General features: G+C 42.8%; 1 protein-coding gene across 6 annotated transcripts in view; it reads right to left on the bottom strand.

Annotated features, from left to right (window-relative positions):
* The window catches only part of Dclk1 (doublecortin like kinase 1), a 299,253-nt gene that overhangs the window by 154,567 nt on the left and 124,750 nt on the right, over positions 1–19,936 (bottom strand). For all 6 annotated transcript variants that reach the window (XM_031373869.1, XM_031373868.1, XM_031373871.1 and 3 more), the window contains exon 4: positions 3,891–3,990. In XM_031373869.1, the coding sequence (XP_031229729.1) occupies positions 3,891–3,990 (100 nt within the window). The remainder of the gene's footprint in view (positions 1–3,890; positions 3,991–19,936) is intronic.

Below are 19,936 nucleotides of genomic sequence, written 5' to 3'. Positions count from 1 at the left end.
GCTGAGAAAACTGACCTGCTTAGGAGCAGGCTTCTTCTGGCTCTTCTTTCCGTTTGCATCACAGAGCACAGAAGCAAACTCTGTCACTTCTAAATAGCAACAAGTGCCACACTCACTGGCTTGCCATCAGTGTCTAAGCAACACTGTGTTGAGCTTCCTTGGCATTTCCTCTCACTGTGTGTCCTCATTCTAAATCAGAGCGCGGCTGCCACAAGGGTGGATCTGCGGGCCTCAGCTGGCCTTTCTATATGGCACTCCGGCCACCATTTGGAAGGTGCTGATGCTCCCTGGATGGATGACACTCCGCTAAAATGGTCATATTCTGAATTAGAACCAGGAAAGCACCCCACATAGCATGTGAAGACCAAAAGAAAGGGCATCTCTGGCTGTTCGCTTCCCATATTGATTCTGCTCTCGTGTGGCCCTGAGAAATATATATCTGTTTTGGCATCCATCTTTGTTGGAAAGCCCTTGAGCAAGGCCTTTGGGAGCTTGCTAGTGGTACTTGGGGGGTGTATCATTACTAATTGCATGTACACTAGTAGCTGGATTAATTTATGTAGATAAAATAAAAAAAACATGGACTTTCCGCACACAGCCACTTCCTGATACCATTTATCAAGTGTGGTTCTGCACCAGGAAAATATTAATTCTGAAGCTGTTTGCACCCATCACCCCATATATTTCAGGAAGTTTGCTGTAGAACTGACCAAATATAGCAACAATGTTCCGATACCATTTAGTGAGTACAAAGGAACTGGTTTAGATCACACTCAGCACATTTATAAAAAAAGGTTCAAATTTTAATACATTAGCCCCAGAACACACTGTACGAGCACCAGGAAAATTGCAGTTGTCAACGTGTGAATTTAGACTCAGGGTAAGTTCATCTAAGGAAGTGAAATCTCAATTTAATTTTTTTTCACCCATTGATGACAGACTTGGCCATCCTCTACTATACATATGCTGGTGGAGTTCTTAGTCACAACATTTGTATATTGGTTTGGTGGGTTAGTCCCTGGGAATTGTGAGGGTACTAGTTAGTTCATATTGTTGTTCATCCTAAAAGGCTACAAAACACTCAGCTCCTTAGGTCCTTTCTCCAACTTCTTGATTGGGGACCCTATATTCAGTTCAATGGATGGCTGTGAGCTTCTACTTCTGTTTTAGTTGGATAGTGTCAGAACCTCTCAGGAGACAGCAATATCTGGCTGGATTATCCTTCATCCAGTCTCTCCTCCATATTTAGTTTCTGCAACACCTTCCATGGGTATTTTGTTATCTCTCCTTCCCCTGTCCTGTGCCTACATGTTTCTCCTGGAATGGGGGAAGACAACTTACACAGTAAATGTATCTCACACAAAGAACTGGGTAGGGTATATTTATCAGGAAAAAGCAAGGTAGGAGCTCAACAAAATGGTTTGTAGAGCTCTTTCACATGTCAAAAGATGGCTAGACTACATGAGTGTGTATGTCCTTGCATATGTGCATGCATACATGTGTGTTTGTGTCTGTATGAATGTATATGAGCACATGTACACTTGTGCTTTCTTTTAAAATACTTTTATTTATTTATATTTTTTATGCATAGTGGTATTTTGCCTGCATGTATGTCTCTGCACTGTGTAGGTCCCTGTTGCCCCTGGAGGACAGGGAAAGGTATTGGGCTACTGAGGACTGAAGTTTCAGATGGTTGTGAGCCACGATGCTACTGCTGGGAGCCAAACCTCAGGAAGTCTGAAAAAGGAGTCAGTGTTTTTGACCACTGGCCCATCTCTCCGGACCCCACTTGTCTTTTCTTCAGCAAGGCTGGGGTAAAGCTAAGGAAGAACCCCGCTACTGAGCTACACCTCCACATGTCTCTTGATAATGAGGGGAATCAGTAAGATTGTCTAATGGCAGCTTTCTATTGTCTCTCACAGAAAAATCTACCTGCCTGTGGGTGGCTGTAGCCCCAAGGCTGAGAGCATCTCCTTACCACATCAGCAGCAGCGGACCGGCCAGCTGTGTGGCTCCCCAGAATGGGCAAGGTGAGTGAAGGGGGCTGAAGTCAGTCTGACAGCCAGATAAAAGGAGCAGAGGTCTTGCAAACCAGCAGCCGAAAGTAAGCTGTGCTCTGGTTCAAACCCAACAGGCTGCTCTCTGTATCCGAGCAGCAAGTGGGCTTCATTTCAGAGCACATCTGGTTTCCCAGACCATTCTATCAAAAGCAGCTATTTTCTTTAAATTGAAAGTCAAGGCCATTTATTTTTTCTCAAAACCTCTGCTGTCAGCTCTGCATTCTGACTTGGAAACATTTGCTTGTTCCACACAAATGGCAAAGCCGCTTTATTCTTAAACGGGGGTGGGGAGGGGGCAGGGCGATCCCTCTTCCCTGAGCATGTCTTGTGAGTGATACATTTACATAAATCCTTGCCCCAAGAGGACATATGTATCAATTATAAAGATGGAATGTATTTGGAGAAAACTTATTTGGAAGGAAAGAGATGCCAAAGTACTCCTCCAGTTAGGACCTCGTGCCAAAATAAATCTTGTCACATGGCACCTTCATGTCATCTCTGTGTGCTTCCATTGAGCGCTTTATGTTTTTGTGAGGCAGGGCAGTTATCATTGGCCACATCTTCCTATGTCATGAATTAGTAAATGTTTAAGTGTGTTTATACATGCTTTTATACATGGATATATTTTATAATGTATATGTGTGTATATACATATATATGTGCATATGTATATGTATACATATATATGGATATATATATGTATATATATATATCCATATTTATGTATACTGTGCTGCTCAATGGTGAGGGTATGTTTTATGAAAGGCATGCTTAGCTAATTGTGATGTAATGTGGTAGGAGCATAATATAGTCTAGATAATAAAATAGAATTGTTTGTTATGCTGTGGCTGGGCTGTGCCTGAGCACCTGGCATGGGACTCCACTGTGTCTGTGATCATCATTGCAACAATGTCTCTATGTGGTCCATCATTACATCACAATATGAATAAGAAACTGAGGCTCTAGGGTGAGGTCAGGACAAGGTAACACTTGCCATTATGTTAAGCACTTCAGGACTGTCAACTTATTTTGTCAAGGTAGCAACAACAAATTAATTTATTACTTCAAAAAAATCTTCAATTAGATGGAATTTGAAGTGTCAGTAACTATGTAACAATCCCCTAATTGGATTAAAAGTGTAATTATCAAGGCAGGACATCCTTAGCAATTATTTTACCTCAGTTGCTAGGCAATTCTCAAACAATTCCCAGTATCCCCAAAATAAATCATTCTGAAAATTATAGACCTTCACATTAATTTCCCCACTTATAAGTACCCTGCCTCTTTATCAACTAACCCCTCTTCCTTATCAATCACCAAGGGTCGCATTTAGTTCATTAATGGAAGGAAGCTACCATCCTGAGACTTCACAGATGTTTATGATACACAGGTTCTAACGTACTTCAGGGAGAAAGGGTACCAAGCCATTTTCTCAGGAATTAGAAGAAGCCACATGTAAGCTGAGTCTAGAAGCATACTTAGTAATTTTATGATTACAAATTCTTCCATCATAATATCTTAAAGAAAATATGTAATTAAAGGTGTAGAAATCTACACCATGGTTCTCTGTAAAGCATCAGTTTAGTTATTAAATGGCTATAAATTAGCCATTAGGATATATTCTTCCAAATGGATTAACCTTTTCAATTATCATTTCATCTGTTTTCTATATTTAAAAAATCAAAGAAATCCAAGATATAGGAGAGACAAGGCAGTAGAGAGTCTGAAACTGATTTGGTGGCTTTGGAGTTGACATAATCTTGGCCTCGTGCAGTTCATTTTGTAAAGCTGCCTCAAATTTCCCCTGGTTTTGAACTTTTTTTTTCTTACCACTTTCATCTAGCAAGAAATCATCCTGGTAACGGAACTTCTCTGGTCCACATGCAATAAAAATGTCATCGTCACCAAAAAAGTCCTGAAGGCACATCACCTACAAGAGAAAAGCATAGTACTCAGTCAGGAGTCCACACAACAGCAATCACAACACCACCTCCCCCCACCCCTTGCATAGACCTCTCCATAAAGCCATTTTCCTCTAATGGAATCAACAGGGGGATTTCAAAGGCTCGGCTGTGCATCTGTTATCAGTAAGGAATGAGTTAGTCTCAGGTCTGCAGGAAGGCAGAGAAGGCGACTGGGCTGGTAACTGTCACATTTATGACTGGAAACATCAACAGGTTATGAGGTAAGAGCTCTTTGTTTCTATAACATTGGGGATTCAGCTACTCGGACCCTGGAGCCCCCCCTCCCCCAGCTTCTGAATATAAGTTCCAAAAGCAAGGAACAGTACACAGATTTAACTGCAGACGGGCTTTTGTTGGTAATTAACAGCATTTTGTGTTCACAACAGCCACTGAGGAAAAAAAAAGTATATTATAATAACTTGTAGGCCCATTCCATCTCTAGTTGAAATAAACTGAAACCCCTATAAGACGAAGAGCTGGGAAAGAAGTTTTTGGTAAAGTTTGAATTTGAACACTAAAGAAACTCTGTGTTCCTCTGTCATACAGTATCAGACACTGAGCATCTCAGCAGGCCACCCCCTCCGGCCTGGGATCAAGTGCAAGGCTTTGCGCATGTTAGATTGACACTCAGCCACTGAGTTATGTGTCTACCCCTTGTTTGCCTGTTTGACCCAGAGTTTCACTACATAGCTGAAGCTAGCCTTGAACAATCCATCCTCCTGCCTCAGGCTCCCCAGTGTTGAGATTATAGCCTGGGGCCATCATGACATTCTTCCTCCACCCCCAACTTCTCATTGTCGGATGAAAGAAAGTTTTAAACTAGACTTTAACCCAGAAAGAAAATTTTGAACTAGGTTTCATGTGTTTTCTTAGCACAGGAAGGCTGAGTGTGGAGGACTGCCAGTTTGACTTCCAGGCTAGTCTGATATTCTATCTCAAAAAACAAATACAAGGACTCGACGCAGTGTATTGCCAAATGAGAACTTTAAGGTAAATGTCACGTTGCAGTGAATTGTGGCCAGCATGACTCATTTTCAAGCTTAAAGATGCTCCTACAATATTTTCTTCATAGCATTGGCTATGCTAATGATGGAATGCTGCTGAATTCTATCCATTCCCAATTTCCTTTCACCATGGGGGAGAGTCATAAGAATCTGGTTTGCTTCTCTATAGCTGTAAAACACATCTCAAAAACAACTTGGAGGAAACAGGCTTTACTTGGCTTGCAGGTTGGAGTTCATCATCAAGGGAAGGCAAGGCAGAAGTTTGGAGGCAGGGACTGAAACAGACACTGTGGAAGAATACTGCTTACATGCTTGCTCACAGGCTCACATTAGCTCCCTTTCTTATACAGCCCAGGCCCACCTAAGGATAGTACTTCCCACAGTGGGCTGGGTCTGATTCTATCCACTATCAGTCAAGAAAATGCCTCATTGTCATACCCACAGGCCGAGCTGATGGAGGCAATTCTTCAACGGAGGATCCCTCTGACTAGGTGTATCCAGTTGACAACAGACCTCGCCAGGGCAGCGCTGTATAAAATAGTCTTTTGAATGGCATTTTCCTCCAGGTGCTTTGGCACCTGAGACCCTGGTACCCTGTGGTCATTGTTAGCTTCTCCGTCATCTGCATTTGGCTATGGGTGACTCTGGGGTTTTGTGTCTTTGTAAGGCTTTGGTAGCATCACTCTATCTATCACATAACCTATGAGTTGGGAGACTATAGCGTTCTTTGCTGCCCCAGGTGCAATGGTGTGTAGGCTACAGAGGCCCTCTCAAGGTGGCTCATTTCCAAATAATGGCCTTGCAGCAATCTTTTAGGGGAAATTTCTCCAGAGTTTTTTTTTCTGCCATTTAAACATTGAAAACATGGATGCCAGAGCTTATGCTCCACATCACTCCTCTTTCTCTCTCATTCCAAGGCTGACCTCACTTACCTTGACATCCCAGCTTTCTCTGTGGGTATTGGCACCATCTATCCAACCATTTACAAGGCACGCCCTTTTAATATACATGCTTTATTTTAAAGTGAATGCATGGTAAATGTAAGATAGCTCAGGGTACAAATATACAAAAATGAGTAAGGCATGGGCTGCAACTCAGGCTAAGCCAAGCACTAGTCCCCAAAGCGCAGGATGCCCTTAAGAGTGGGTGGTGGATAGAGCCCATGCAATTGGAGGTCCTATGTCCTAGGGCCACACGGAGTTTATCTAGTATGACAGGTTCAAAGCCTTGTTTAGAGCTCCAAGTATTCTTAATGTGTTGAAGTGTACCCAAGCCCAAAAAGAAGAGAGGGGAAACCAGCATTCCTGAACCCAAATCTAGAACCATTTCTTCGACAACAGCAAATGTACAGTGTTCCTTTGCATACCCCTTTTGGGACTTGTGTGGACAGGCACAGGTAAAAGAGTCCAGAAAGCAGCATCTTGTCACACACCTACAATGACAGCACTTGAGAGGCTAAGGCAAGGAGATTGTGAGTTTGAAACCATCCTGGGCTGCACAGTGAGATGCAGTCTCAAAGTAACATGAACCAATCAAATTGTAGAACTCGAGAAATGTACAGGGGAGGTCTACTACCCACCCACTCCCCAGGGGTCGTGTTTCTCTAACAATATTTAGGTCCTAGTTTATTAGCTCAAACTGTTATGATGGGCCAACAGCGCATCAAGTTCCAAGCCAAATATTATGACTTTTTTCAAACCTTTTGTTGGGGGCTAAGGAAATATAGTTCAGTCTATAAAGTTTTTGGTACAGAAGCACAAGGACCCACATTTAAAAGACAGTTACAGTAGAACACTTATAACCTCAATGTTGGGGAAGCAGAGCCATGTAGAGCCTAACTGATAAGCTTGGAAACAAGATAGATGGTGTTCAAGGAGAAACGGTCCCCAAGGTTACTCTCTGTACAATTATCTGTATATGTACACATATGCACAAAATATGCTCATATGCACGTACACAACAATTCTTATAGATCAAAAATGTTGTTTTCTAAAGGGGCTATGTCTTCCTTCCTACATACTCTACCATTTTCATTACAGGATAATCAGGTGACTTCTCAACCACATCCAACCATGTGTGTGCATGTTCTTGCTAAGTGGGTAGATAACCAGCATGACCACAACATGTTATAAGGAGGTTGCAGCCAATGGACTTCCACCCTTCCGATGATGACTGTGCTCCAAGAGCACAGCAGACAACAAATGATCCATCTTGGACAGTTTAAGCACAATCCTGTTGGCAAGTGACAGATGAAACGTGATGAACTTTTGATGTTCCTTCCAACATTAGGATTCCAAGAATATGAAAAGAACACAGTGGTTGCTAATGAAACTGTCTGTCATCACGCAGCAGAGAAGACACGGGGAAGAGTCATTCCGATGTCAAGTACCATGTATTCATTTACCACTCAAGCTTCAGTGGACAGAATCAATGGAAGCGCTGAACTGTCTGACACACTAGGGGGTTCTCCTGTGCATCGTTTTACCTCTTTCCTGCCTAGAACAGCCTACTGGAAAATGGCAGTAAGCCCTGTAGATGAAATTTAAAAACAATGCCATTCCTTGTGAAAAGCTCTGACAGAAGGGTGGAGGACAAAGGAGATTTAGATGAAACGTGGATTGGGACAAAATTGGTAGGTTTCTATTATCCACACTCTCTTACTCTGTCGCTAATTGAGAGGCCACTGTAATGTAGCCCATCTGACAGAAAAGAGTAACACGGGTCATTTATACCCCATTTTCCTCTTGGAAAATGCAGTATGGGAATTTTCCTTGAGGTATTTCTGAACATTTTGGCATCAAGAAGTTATAGAAAAGTAGAGAAATGTAAAACAAGTTTTGCATAATACCCTGATCTATCTATGAAATGTTAATCATTTGAAAACTTAATGTACTCAAGACTCGGCTTGGTTACCAGCTCTAAAATATAAGTTACATTTATGGGCAAAGAACATGCTTCATGCTGCAGAGGACCATGAATATGGTCCTCATCTACCAAGAAATCTCTGCTCAGATGTTGTCAGAAGTGTCTATTATAGGGCAGATGTAAAGAGAAATGCCAAGTTTGAGAAAGAAGACTTCTTCAGCTGGTGAAAAACTCCTGTCCAAGCCCCTCTGTGTCACTGGCATCACCCTCTTGCCTATATAGTCTCACTCTGGTGATTCCTTGCAACATTCCCCAAAGCCAGGCAGCCCCAGCCCTCCTCCTCATAGCTGCCATCATCTTGTCTGCCCTGAGTCCATCTTCTTCCAGGGACCTTGACATTCAGCTCTTGTAGAAGTCTGAAGCTCCGCCCCCTTTCTTGACACTCCCTCCTGTTTAATTTTGTTGGTCTGATTGCTATTCCCTACTAAAATTTCACACTCTCTTTCCATAGCTTAGAAACCACCACCGGCTTACAGTCTTTCACAACTGGTATTCCAGGTACCTTCACATCTGTCTCCAACTCAACCTGCTGTGTCTCCAGTGACCCAGTGTCTAGTGAGTAATAAACACTGAGGGCTGGACAGAGCTTATGCTCTAAAATGCATGTGTTCCCACTGTTTTTTATTCTCTGACGGAGGGCTTAACCTTTCCTATTTCTGTGCTTTCTTTCCTATAAAAATCTCCCTATTATGATTCTCACCTAGACTTGATTTAAGTCCTTCCTGTGGACCAAGGCTCAGTTGAAGGTTCGAGTCCTACCTTCCCCAACCATTCCAACCCAAAAGGACACATCCTTGTTCTGAAACTGTTGGTATCACTCAATAAATGTTTACTGACCACTTCTTTAATAGCCTGGAGAATATGCATCTATACTTTTTTCTCTCTTCCTTTCCAGCCTATAGACTTATGATCTCTACAGTTCCCAACACAGTGTTTGCTGTGAATCAATAACCTGTCTAAAGTAACCCACAGAATTTTCTAGTTGCTTTGTCAAAGGTCTGAGGTGAGCTGTCTGGATTCGTCTGCCATCTCTCAGCTGTCCAGAAGAAAGTTTTGTTTATAAAGATTTCAAATCCAGTCAGGGCAGAACAGTATCTCCTTGGTGATGCCTTCTTTGGCCTTACATCCATACATGCTCTGGTACATTCCCCAAGAGCATAGCACTGGTGACCCCCCTGGGTTAGGTGTCAACCCAGCTCTGCCACTCAGCTGTGAACCTCTTTGTACCACAGTTTATCACATCAATCATTTTAAGAATTTGATGTCCTATGACTATGGATAGAAACCAAGTATAACCATGAATAGGGACCCTCTCAATACTCTTTAGATATTTTGAGCCAAAAATATTGTCTTTATTTTCAAAATAAGTAAGAATCAGATATAAACCTACTTCAAATGAGTTAATATTTCTTTTTTTATTAGATATTTTCTTTATTTACATGTAAATTTCTCCTTTCCCAGTTTCCCCTCCAAAAAACAAACAAACAAAAACAACAAAAACAAACCCCTGTTACCTCCCCCCTCCCCATACCTGCCACCCCACCCTCTCCCACTTATTGGCCCTGGCATTCCCCTACACTGGGGCACAGAATCTTCACAGGGCCAAGGTCCTCTACTCCTACTGATGATTGAATTTGCAATCCTCTACTATACACATGCTGCCAGAACAATCAGACCCACCATGTGCAGTCCTTGGTTGGTGGTTGAGTCCCTGGGAGCTCTAAGGGGACTTATTTAGTTCATATTGTTGTTAGTCCTAAGGGGCTGCAAACCCCTCAGCTCCATTGGTCCTTTCTCTAACTCCTTCACTGGGGACCCTATACTCAGTTCAATGGATGGCTGTGAGCCTCTACTTCTGTATTAGTCAGGTACTGTCAGACTTAAAACAAACCCCAACACAGTTATCTGCTCTTAGATAACCACACTTGCAGGCTTCTTTTCAAGTAGATTTGAGCAAGATATAACAAATGAATGTTCCTTATTGCTAATGGAACAAGAATTTGTCTTTTGTTTTGTTTTGTTTGTTGTTTTATTTTTGTCTTTTGTTTGTCTTGAAATAGAATCTCACTACGTAGACCAGGCTGGTCTCTGACTCCACTTGCCTCTGCCTCCCCCATACTGGATTTTAAGATTACTATTTTGATGAAAAATGTACTTTAGATTTGAGTCGGGAAGTTGGTATGAAGCTTCTAGAAGTTACACACACAAATATGGGACGTGGACCCTGGCTCTGGCTTCCTTTGGGCTGTCCTGGCTTGAACTTTGGGACACTCATTTATTTACAAGTCTGCTTTCATCTGAGGCTAAAACAAGAGTTGCATGAACCATTGTTGCACAAGCTCAGGAGTGCCAGTGTCTTCACCAACTCTTAGACTCGTGGGAACCATACGCTTGTAGTCTTTTGAGAAAAGCACCCCCACTAGAATGCCCGCATTAGAAACAAAATTCTATGCACATCACGTGCAAGCAGAGAGGATGTGATCTGTTTCTGGCACACTGCTCAAGTTCTGTTCATGGATATTTGGTTCTCATCTGGTGCTTTGGTTATTCTATGGAACTTTAACTCCAAAGAAAGTCCCATCTTCATGACGAGAATTTCTCTTGGATGGTGCTCAGGCCAGCATGGAAGCTAAAATACCTCAAAATGCACGGGTGCTTATGATCGTCAAATGTGCTAAAAGAAAAAAGCCATTGAGTGTGATGATGAAAGCTAGTGACCAGGGATCAGGATATCCAATTTCCTATTTAGTTTTTGTTTCTTGAACCTCAATTAAGGCAATACCTCCATTCGATTGGCCTGTCAGGTGGTTGGTAAGTCTGCTGCACTTTCTTGATTGATAAGTGATGTGGGAGGGCTCAGCACCCTGTAGTTATTGCCCCCAAGTGGCCCTAGGGTGTGTAAGAGAGCTGGCTGAGCAAGCCATGAGGCCAAGCCAGTGAATTGCATTCCTCCACAGTCTTTGCTTCACTTCTACCTTCAGCTTCCCTTGGTGATAGACCATGATCTGGGATTTGTAAGATTAAATAAACCCTTTCCTCTCCAAATTGGCTTTGGCCAAAGTTTCACCATAGAAACAGAAAGCAAATCAAAGTTCTAAGCTCACTTTCTATAAGAAACTTGGAGGCGTTAATTAAATTGTCTTATCAGTTTCAGTATTGCTTTTAATATGTTGTACCTGATAATTAAGTGTGTGTGTGTGTGTGTGTGTGTGTGTGTGTGTGTGTGTGTGCTGTAGCATCAAGAGTCATTGCCCTTGCTTGTGTTTGCGACAGTGCTGTGGGCCGGCCCACCATCTCCTGCATGTTCGGTAAGTGCCCACCCAGCTCCACATTTGATCTTCCCCAGAGTAAAGGAGCCATACTGACAAGTGCTAGATGGCTGCTATGGCTTAAACTGAAATTGCCTCTGTCCCAGTCATAGTTACTATTGCTGTGATGAAACACCATGACCAAAAGCAACTTGAGGGGCATGGTATTTCACTCGCAGTTCTATATGACAGGTCATCATCAAAAGTAGTGAAGGCAGGAACTTGGGCAGGGCAGGAGCTAATGGAGAGGCCATGGAGGGAGGCTCCTTCCCCACCACTTGCTCAGCCTGCTTTCTTATAAAACTCAGGACCACCAGGCCAGGAGTGGAACCATTACAGTGGACCGTGCCTTCCCACATCAGTCACCAAATAAGAACATGAGAAGAGCTGCAAGTTTGCCTGCAGCTCTTATGGAAGCCTTACTTATTTGAGGTTCCCTCTTCTCCAATGACTGTAACTTGTACCAAATTGACACAAAACTGGCCAGCACAGTCTCACAGTGTGGTGCTACTAGGAGTTAGTACGATGCTCCCTGGGGGCAGGTTCCTAGGATACTCAGGGCACAGCGCACCCTCAGCTCCCCCCATCTTCTCTTGGGGTTCCTAGTCACAGCTGTTTTCCCTTGTTGCCACTGTGATTGACACCCAGTCTTGTCAGAGACCCCAAAGCAATCACCTATGTACTGAATCCTCCCAAATCAACGTTTTCTCTATAGAGCTTGATTATGTGCTAGTGCTAGTCGGCAGTGATGAGAGCACGGAATTACACTATGGTGGTAATGAACCCCAATTTGTAAATGAAGCAGGCAGCCTACGATGGAATAGAAGACGACAAGGAATTTGAATCCAGGTCAGTTAGAATTCAAATGAAGGCTCTTTACTACCAATCTGCAGCAAAATAAGTCCTTTCAAATACACAGAAACCTGTACCCTGGCATGTATGTCTCAGACATTTCAGTTGACAAAACAGTTATGTAAGTAGTTATCACATATACGGTACGTTAACCGTATAAGCAAGTGTCTAATAAGAACATTGTTTTTTTTTTTTTTTTAATTTAAAATAATTTGAATTGTTTCTTTGGCTGGAGGAGAGAGGATTTCTTTTTCTAGCTATGAATTCACGCCTTCTCCATTGGCTCATCATGCCAGCGCATCTGTCTCAGGAGACAGATGTGTACAGAGGAAACAAAACCATGCAGACAAACATGGACTTCCTCCGCTCTGCTTCCGGCCTGAGTCGCTCTGCAAGGGCAAAGATTGAAACAAAGGCAGTAAAGGCATCTGCTGGTTACACATTTCTAAATCGGGACCACGGAATCCATTGCCCCTCACTGGAGTGTGGTCTCCATGGCAACAAAGACAGCAGGAAGCTGTCCTAGATTCTTATCAGGGCGCCTTAGCGAGGATATTCTCTTTACAAGAGCGCCCTCTACACACCAAATGGAGGATAGCCCTCAGACATCTCTGGATGCTGAGGGCAGGACCCTTCAAATGGTAAAAGATCATTGCAAAAAATAAACAGTATAAAAATGAAAGCCAAGACATTCAGTCCATTTATTGAACACACTGATTATGGTATAATCCTTCAATTTTCTTTTCAAAATATTTATGGGTAATTTTTCACTTTTCCTGATACAGCAGACATAAAAGTTCTGTTGCTCATGTTTTAAAGATCTATTTTCATTTTATTGGTGTGTGTGTGTGTGTGTGTGTGTGTGTGTGTGTGTGTGTATGTGTGTATGTGTGTCTGTGTGTCTGTGTATCTGTGTCTGTGTCTGTATGTGTGTGTGTCTGTCTGTCTGTGGAGCTGGAGTTTGAGGCAGTTCTGAGTTGCCTGACATAGATGCTGGGAATTGAACTCTAGTCCTCTGCAGACACTGTTAACTGTGGAGCCATGTCTCCAGACCCTGCTGCTCACATGAACTTCTACTTAGGGAAGAGAAATACTTTTTTGTGAAGTTAAAAAATGTTCTCTCCTTGTGACTTAAAAAGCTGCATCAAAAGGGAGTCATAATTTATGATGTGACCATCACAAACATCTGTCAATTAAAACATGGCACACACAGGCTCCTCAGTCCAAGCAAAACAGAGACAGGGTATTGCTCTCCATCTCACCCCACATTTGGCCTCTATTCTGTGTTAACAGTCACTGTTCTTATACAATATGGTGTTGTAAATCAGCCATTATGAACTTTCCCCTTCTTAACCAGATATGAAACGTGTCTACAATTCATTATGTACCCACATACAAACTTTATAAGGTGTTATTTTCATAAAATATATCATCACTGTGTTTTTATTTTCTCCTCATTTCTTTGATGATAACCTTGTAACAGTTTTATAATAATTCTTCCTAACAAAACTTTCAACTTAAAAAAATTAAAAATTTTCATTGCTGGGCTGGGGGGATGGCACAGTTGGTAGAGTGCTTTCTGTGCTGCTGATGGACTCTAACTTAGGACTGATGTATAGTAAGATCAGCACAGCCTCATGTCCCTGGAATCCCAGAGCTGGGGAGGCAGAGGCAGATCTCTGAAGCTCATTGCCAGTCTGTCAGCTAAATCAGTGAGTTCAAGACTCAACAAGACCTTGTCTCAGGAAGTAAGGTGGAGAGTGGTTCTGTGTGTGTGTGTGTGTGTGTGTGTGTGTGTGTGTGGTGTGTTTGTGGTATGTGTTTGGTGTGGTATGTGTGTTTGTGTGTGTAGTGTGTGTGTTGTGTTGAGTGGTGTGTATGTGTGTGGTATGTGGTATGTGTGTGTAGTGTGGTGTGTATGTGGTATGTGGTGTGTGTGTGGTGTATATGATGTGTGTGAGTGTGTGTTTGAGTGTGTGGTTTATGTAGTGTGTGTGTGGTGTGGTGTGTGGTATGTATGTATGTGGTATGTGGGGTGTGTGTGTGGTATGTATGTGTGTGGTGTATATGTGTGTGTGGTATGTGTGGTGTGTGTGTGATATGTGTGGTGTGTGTGTGATGTGTGTGATGTGTGTGGTGTGTATGATGTGTATGTTTGTGTGTTTGTGTGTGGTGTGTGTGTTTGTATGTGTGGTGTGTGTGTGTATGGTGTGTATGTGTGTGATGTGTATGGTGTGTGTGGTGTGTATGGTGTGTGTGTGCATGTGTGTATGGTGTGTATGATGTGTGTGGTGTGTGTGTGGAATGTGGTGTGTGTGGTGTGTGTGGCGTGTGTGTGGTGTGTATAATGTGTGTGAGTATGTGTTTGAGTGTGTGGTGTGTGTAGTGTGTGTGTGGTGTAGTGTGTGGTATGTATGTATGTGGTATGTGGGGTGTGTGTGTGGTGTGTGGTGTGTGTGGTGTATATGTGTGTGATGTGTATGGTGTGTGTGTGGTATGTGTGGTGTGTGTGTGGTATGTGTGGTATGTGTGTATGGTGTGTATGGTGTGTGTGCATGTGGTGTGTGTGTGCATATATATGTGGTGTGTATGGTGTGTGTGGTGTGTGGTGTGTGTGGTGTGTGTGTAGTGTGTGGTGTGTGGGTGTGTGTGTTGTGTGTGTTGTATGTTGTGTGTGTAGTGTGTGTGTCACATTTGATTGTGTATGTGCTTATGTGTGTAAGTGCAGAGGTCAAAGAAGGGGTGTGATGCTCTACCACTCTGCCCTGCTCACCTAATACTGTCTCTCACTAACCCTAGGTGGCAGCCAGCAAGCCAGTGCAGCCCTCCCTGCCATAGCAGGAGGGTTTCAGGAATGTGTGGGGCCCTGCCTGGCCTTTTGCATGATTGCTGAGGTTCCTAACCCAAGTCCTCATGCTTGTAAATCACTTGTTCTTAGCCACCTGACCATCTCCCCTGAGTCATTCCCGGTTCAACACGGCAGCAATTTCAGGAAAAAAAAAGACTGTAGAATTGAAAGTAGTATCTTCACTCATTCACCGAGTGTGCACTCGAAGGCTCTCTTTTCTACAGACATCAGGTAGAGCTGGTCATATCCAGTCTTCCAAGCTGCACAGCCCTAATGCAAAAATCAGTCTTTTACAGACTTGGACCAAAGACAAGCTGCTGCCAAATGACTGGTCCTTTATTATTTAATTCTGCTTTTTTTTTTTAATAACAGATGGTGCCGTTTACAATCATTTGATTTATTATTTTAATTTTCTGACTTTACAGTAGTGTGAAGCAATTATATATCCAGGTAGAAATGACCTTAGCATACACTGACTGCATGCAGCGATAATGGCGGAGACCCGTAGGATCGCTGATTTTAACTTTCAATAGAGTATTCATTAAGTTACATGGGGTGCTGAAACCTTTATGATAGCATAGGTTTTGTGTTTGTTAAACGGCTTTTCTCAAAGGTAGGCCAGTGTAAGTGTCCTGAGCACACAAGGTGCGCCAGGCTAAGCTGTGATGTGGGGTCTGTTAGTATACTACATATGTACTATTAGAGGCTTAAAATATTCTCAAGTTTTAATGTGACTATCAGGTTGTAGTCCCATCATGATTCAATGGGAACCCATGCTGACATTTCTCCTTTTCATGTGTCTTTGTTGGTCCATGCAGGTTAACGTAACAAATTATCATTGACAAAGTATCTTAGAAATAACAGAAATTTATTTCTCACAGTTCTGGGGTTTGAAAATTAAAACTAAGGAACAAGCTGACGCAGGGTCTGATGAGCCCCATTTCCTTATGGACTGTATTTTCTCACATTAGCCTCACCTGATGGAAGGTCTTGGCACCACCTCTAAGACCCTGTATAAGGATGCCAACCCAATCATGAGCACCTTCAAAGGTCTTTCATTCTACCACCATTACCTCACTGTGCAAAGTGACCTCCAGCAACAAGTATTGGGCTCTGATGCTACTACAGGCTTGATCCTGGGCAGCCATTCAATGTCTTCAGACCCTACTTTCCTTATGTATTAAATTCAAATTTTAAATTGAATGTGTATGTGTGTTTTTGTCTGCATCCACAGGTTGCACAGGAAAACTTTTGGGAACTGGTTCTCCCCTTTCACTGTGGGATCCAGGGATAGAACTCACGGTACAATGTTTGAATGGCAGGAGCTTTTACCCGCTGAGGCACTGTGCCTGCTGTTTTCTTGTATTTGGATGGAACTACCCATCATATTCTTGGGGGATGTGATGAGACAATGAATGGTTTTATCTCATTGAATGGCTTTCAGAGAACCCAAAGCATGACCATATTCCTGTTCATGGCACTGGCATCAGTGGATAGGTATCTGTATTGGCATCGTTCTGGGTTATTTGGATCTATTGTTTAAGAAAAAAACAGCACCATCTGCCCTGGAATAGGTAGGAATGAAAGCAATAGGAACTAGGGTTCTCTTTAAAACATTCCAGTCTTTGACTCATGTCAAAGACTGTTCCCATGTTTGTTTTCCCCTACTCTTTTAGTGCTGTTTGCCACATTGTTAGAGTTGGTTATGCTATACCATTATTAACTCATAGACCAGTGTGGTGGTTTGAATACACTTGGCCCGTGGGAAGTGGCACTATTAGGAGGTGTGGCCTGGTTGGGATAGGCATGGCCTTGTTGGAGGAAGTGTGCTACTGTGTGGGCTATCTTCGAGGACTCCTAGTGCTCAAGCTCTGCCCAGGGTGAAGGAGTAGTCTGTTCCTGGCTGCCTTTGGATCAAGATGCAGAACTCTCAGCTCCTGCAGCATCAAGTCTGCCTGCATTTCTACCATGACGATAATGGACCGAACCTCTGAAACTCTAAGCCAACCCCAATTAAATGTTTGTCTTTATAAGAGTCGCCCTGGTCATGGTGTCTTTTCACAGCAATGAAAACTCTAACCAAGACAACCAGGGAGGTAGAGACGATTTCACAGTAATCTTACTAGGGAAGGTATAATCAATCTTTGATTTGAACTCAAAAGCAAACTTCTATTAGTTATGCAGGGCTGGTGTCCAAAAACAGAAGCCACACCCAGGGACTGTTCAATCAGATATTGAACAATCTGATTGAATTCAGGTTATTCAGTCAGGGCTAGGAAGGAGTTAAATCTCTAATCCCACACTGAGAACATCTCTCAAATGATTCCATGAGCACAGGTAGCTGAGATAGTGGCCCTGACTTCAAGTGAGGCAGCTGTCTCTTTAGAGTCATGCAAACCCATATGCAAAGATTTTTCTGGCCTGGATTCCATCCAGGCAGTGTTTGATCTGTAGTTCAAAAATAGCTCCACCTTAATAGAGATTTTCAAATGTTTATTCTTTTATAAATGCTTGTTTTATGATTCTGTGGGTGTGAGGCTGTCACCTGTAAAAGGCAAGGTGAGGACAAAGAACTGATGTTCTGAAATAACCTGAACAAGCTCATGAGGAGATCATGAAAGCTCATGAGGATTGCTCACACAGGATCAGAGCCAAATGGATGGACATCCCAGAAAAGGATTCACCAGTTAGCTATTATAATCTGCTCATTGGTGGTCTTATCATGCCAGTAAAGACACAAAGGTCAGGTGTCAGACCCAGAGCATAAAACCCAACCACAGAATCTGTGTGTGGCAATGTCCTCAGAGTTATCAGAGTTATTTTATTTTACTTTTTAAAAAATGTGTTCTGTGTCTCTGCTTTAATTGCTGACACACAATGTTGCCCAGAATGCTACCCAGGCTGGCCTGAAATTTATGATCCTACTCTGTCCACCTCAGTTTCAAGTGCCAAGTTTGCAGTGACCACATCGCCCTGTGCTGGTCACTTTTCCCTTCCCACTACCTCCATTTTAACTCTTTGTTCCCTTCCCTCTAGGACCTTAAGCATGCTAATCAAGTGATCTTCCATGGGGATACCTTCCAAGACCTCTGTCTTAGTCAGGGTTTCTATTCCTGCACAAACATCATGACCAAGAAACAAGTTGGGGAGGAAAGGGTTTATTCAGCTTACTTCCACATTGCTGTTCATCACCAAAGGAAGTCAGGACTGGAACTCAAGCACATCAGGAAGCAGGAGCTGATGCAGAGGCCATGGAGGGAATGTTACTTACTGGCTTGCTTTCCCTGGCTTGCTCAGCTTGCTTTCTTACAGAACCCAAGACTTCCAGCCCAGGGATGGCACCACCCACAAGGGGTCCTCTCCCGCTTGATCAGTAATTGAGAAAATTCCTTACAGCTGGATCTCATGGAGGCATTTCCTCAACTGAAGCTCCTTTCTCTGTGATAATTCCAGATTGTGTCAGGTTGACACACAAAACCAGCCAGTACAACCTCTTGTAATACGTTTTATTTTATCTTGAGACACCATTTCACAAAGTAGTCGTGGTTGGCAATGATCTCACTCTGTAGCCAAGGCAGGCCTTAAACTCATGAGCCTGCTGTGCGTAACCTCTTGTATAGGTGATAATATAGGCTATTCAAACCACCAAGCCCAATAACAAATGTCCTTAGGTAAAAGGTCAGATTCTTAGAAAGCTTTGCAAGAAAATCATAATCCAAAGGATTGATATATATGTGAAGGATAAAACCATAAGCACTTTTTCTTGTATGTGTTTGTGTACTGATTTATTGTCTGAGGTCTCAGATAATAATATCCTCCAAATCACAGATCTGTGTTCCTGCCAGGGATATTTATACATGTTGCTTGACATTAAAGCATGGAGATGGCTGCTTTAAATATATGTATTTCCAACTTTCTTGTCTGCATATATAGCTTGACACTAAAAGAGATATTTTTATACAATTCAAATTAGTTTTCTCAAGTGGCAATTATTCCATGAAGCTGATATTTCCAGAAACATGGTTAGCAACACCACCATCACTATCACCATCACCATCACCACCATCAGCACCAGCCTCACGGTCCCACGACCAACAACACTTCAAGAAGCCCTGCTGCCATCCCCACTACCATCATCACCGTCTCCATCATCACCACTATCTCCGTCCTCACTACTGTCACAATCATCACAACCATCACCAGCACCATCATCACTAAGAACTACTGTCACTATCAAAGCCACCACCATCACCACAGCAACCATCACCACGGCAACCATCACCACAGCAACCATCACCACGGCAACCATCACCACGGCAACCATCACCACGGCCCTCACCACCACCACTGTCATAGGTACCACCATCACCACCATGCTCACACCCACTGCTGCACACCACCACCATCATAGCCACTGCTGACATCACTGTCACCACAGTCACATTACAGCCATCATCATCATCACCACCCTGCCATCATCATCATAATCACCATCCTGCCATCATAGTCACTGCCTATATCTCCACTGACACCACCATATTCCCCCCCATCATCCCTAGCACCACCACCTCTGGATCACTGGAAACATGTCATAACTCCCTCCTCTGCCACCACGTTCACTATCATCCTGACTGCCACCATCAGTCATGACCTCCCTCCTACTGTCATAACCACAATTACCATCATCACGTGCAACGAGCCACCTCATGACCTTTTGAAGTACAGTATTGTGTTTGTTTGGTGCTCTGAGAGCAGACTTCTGTCTCTTGTGTATTTCATGTGGCAGTCAGCTAGTGTTCTGCTCGCTGGGCGCTTAATAGTTTCTAATTGGTAACAATAATCCCAGTAGGAATCAGTACAAAATGAAGCTAAAATGATATTAGAAATAAATTATATATTTTTAACCCATACCCACACGTAGCTGTCATATATATGTGGTATATACATATATATATATATGTATATATATATATAT

This window comes from Mastomys coucha, unplaced genomic scaffold (assembly GCF_008632895.1).
Source record: "Mastomys coucha isolate ucsf_1 unplaced genomic scaffold, UCSF_Mcou_1 pScaffold16, whole genome shotgun sequence".
In the NCBI taxonomy this organism is placed as follows: Eukaryota; Metazoa; Chordata; class Mammalia; order Rodentia; family Muridae; genus Mastomys; species Mastomys coucha.
This window is presented reverse-complemented; position numbering and strand designations above follow the sequence as displayed.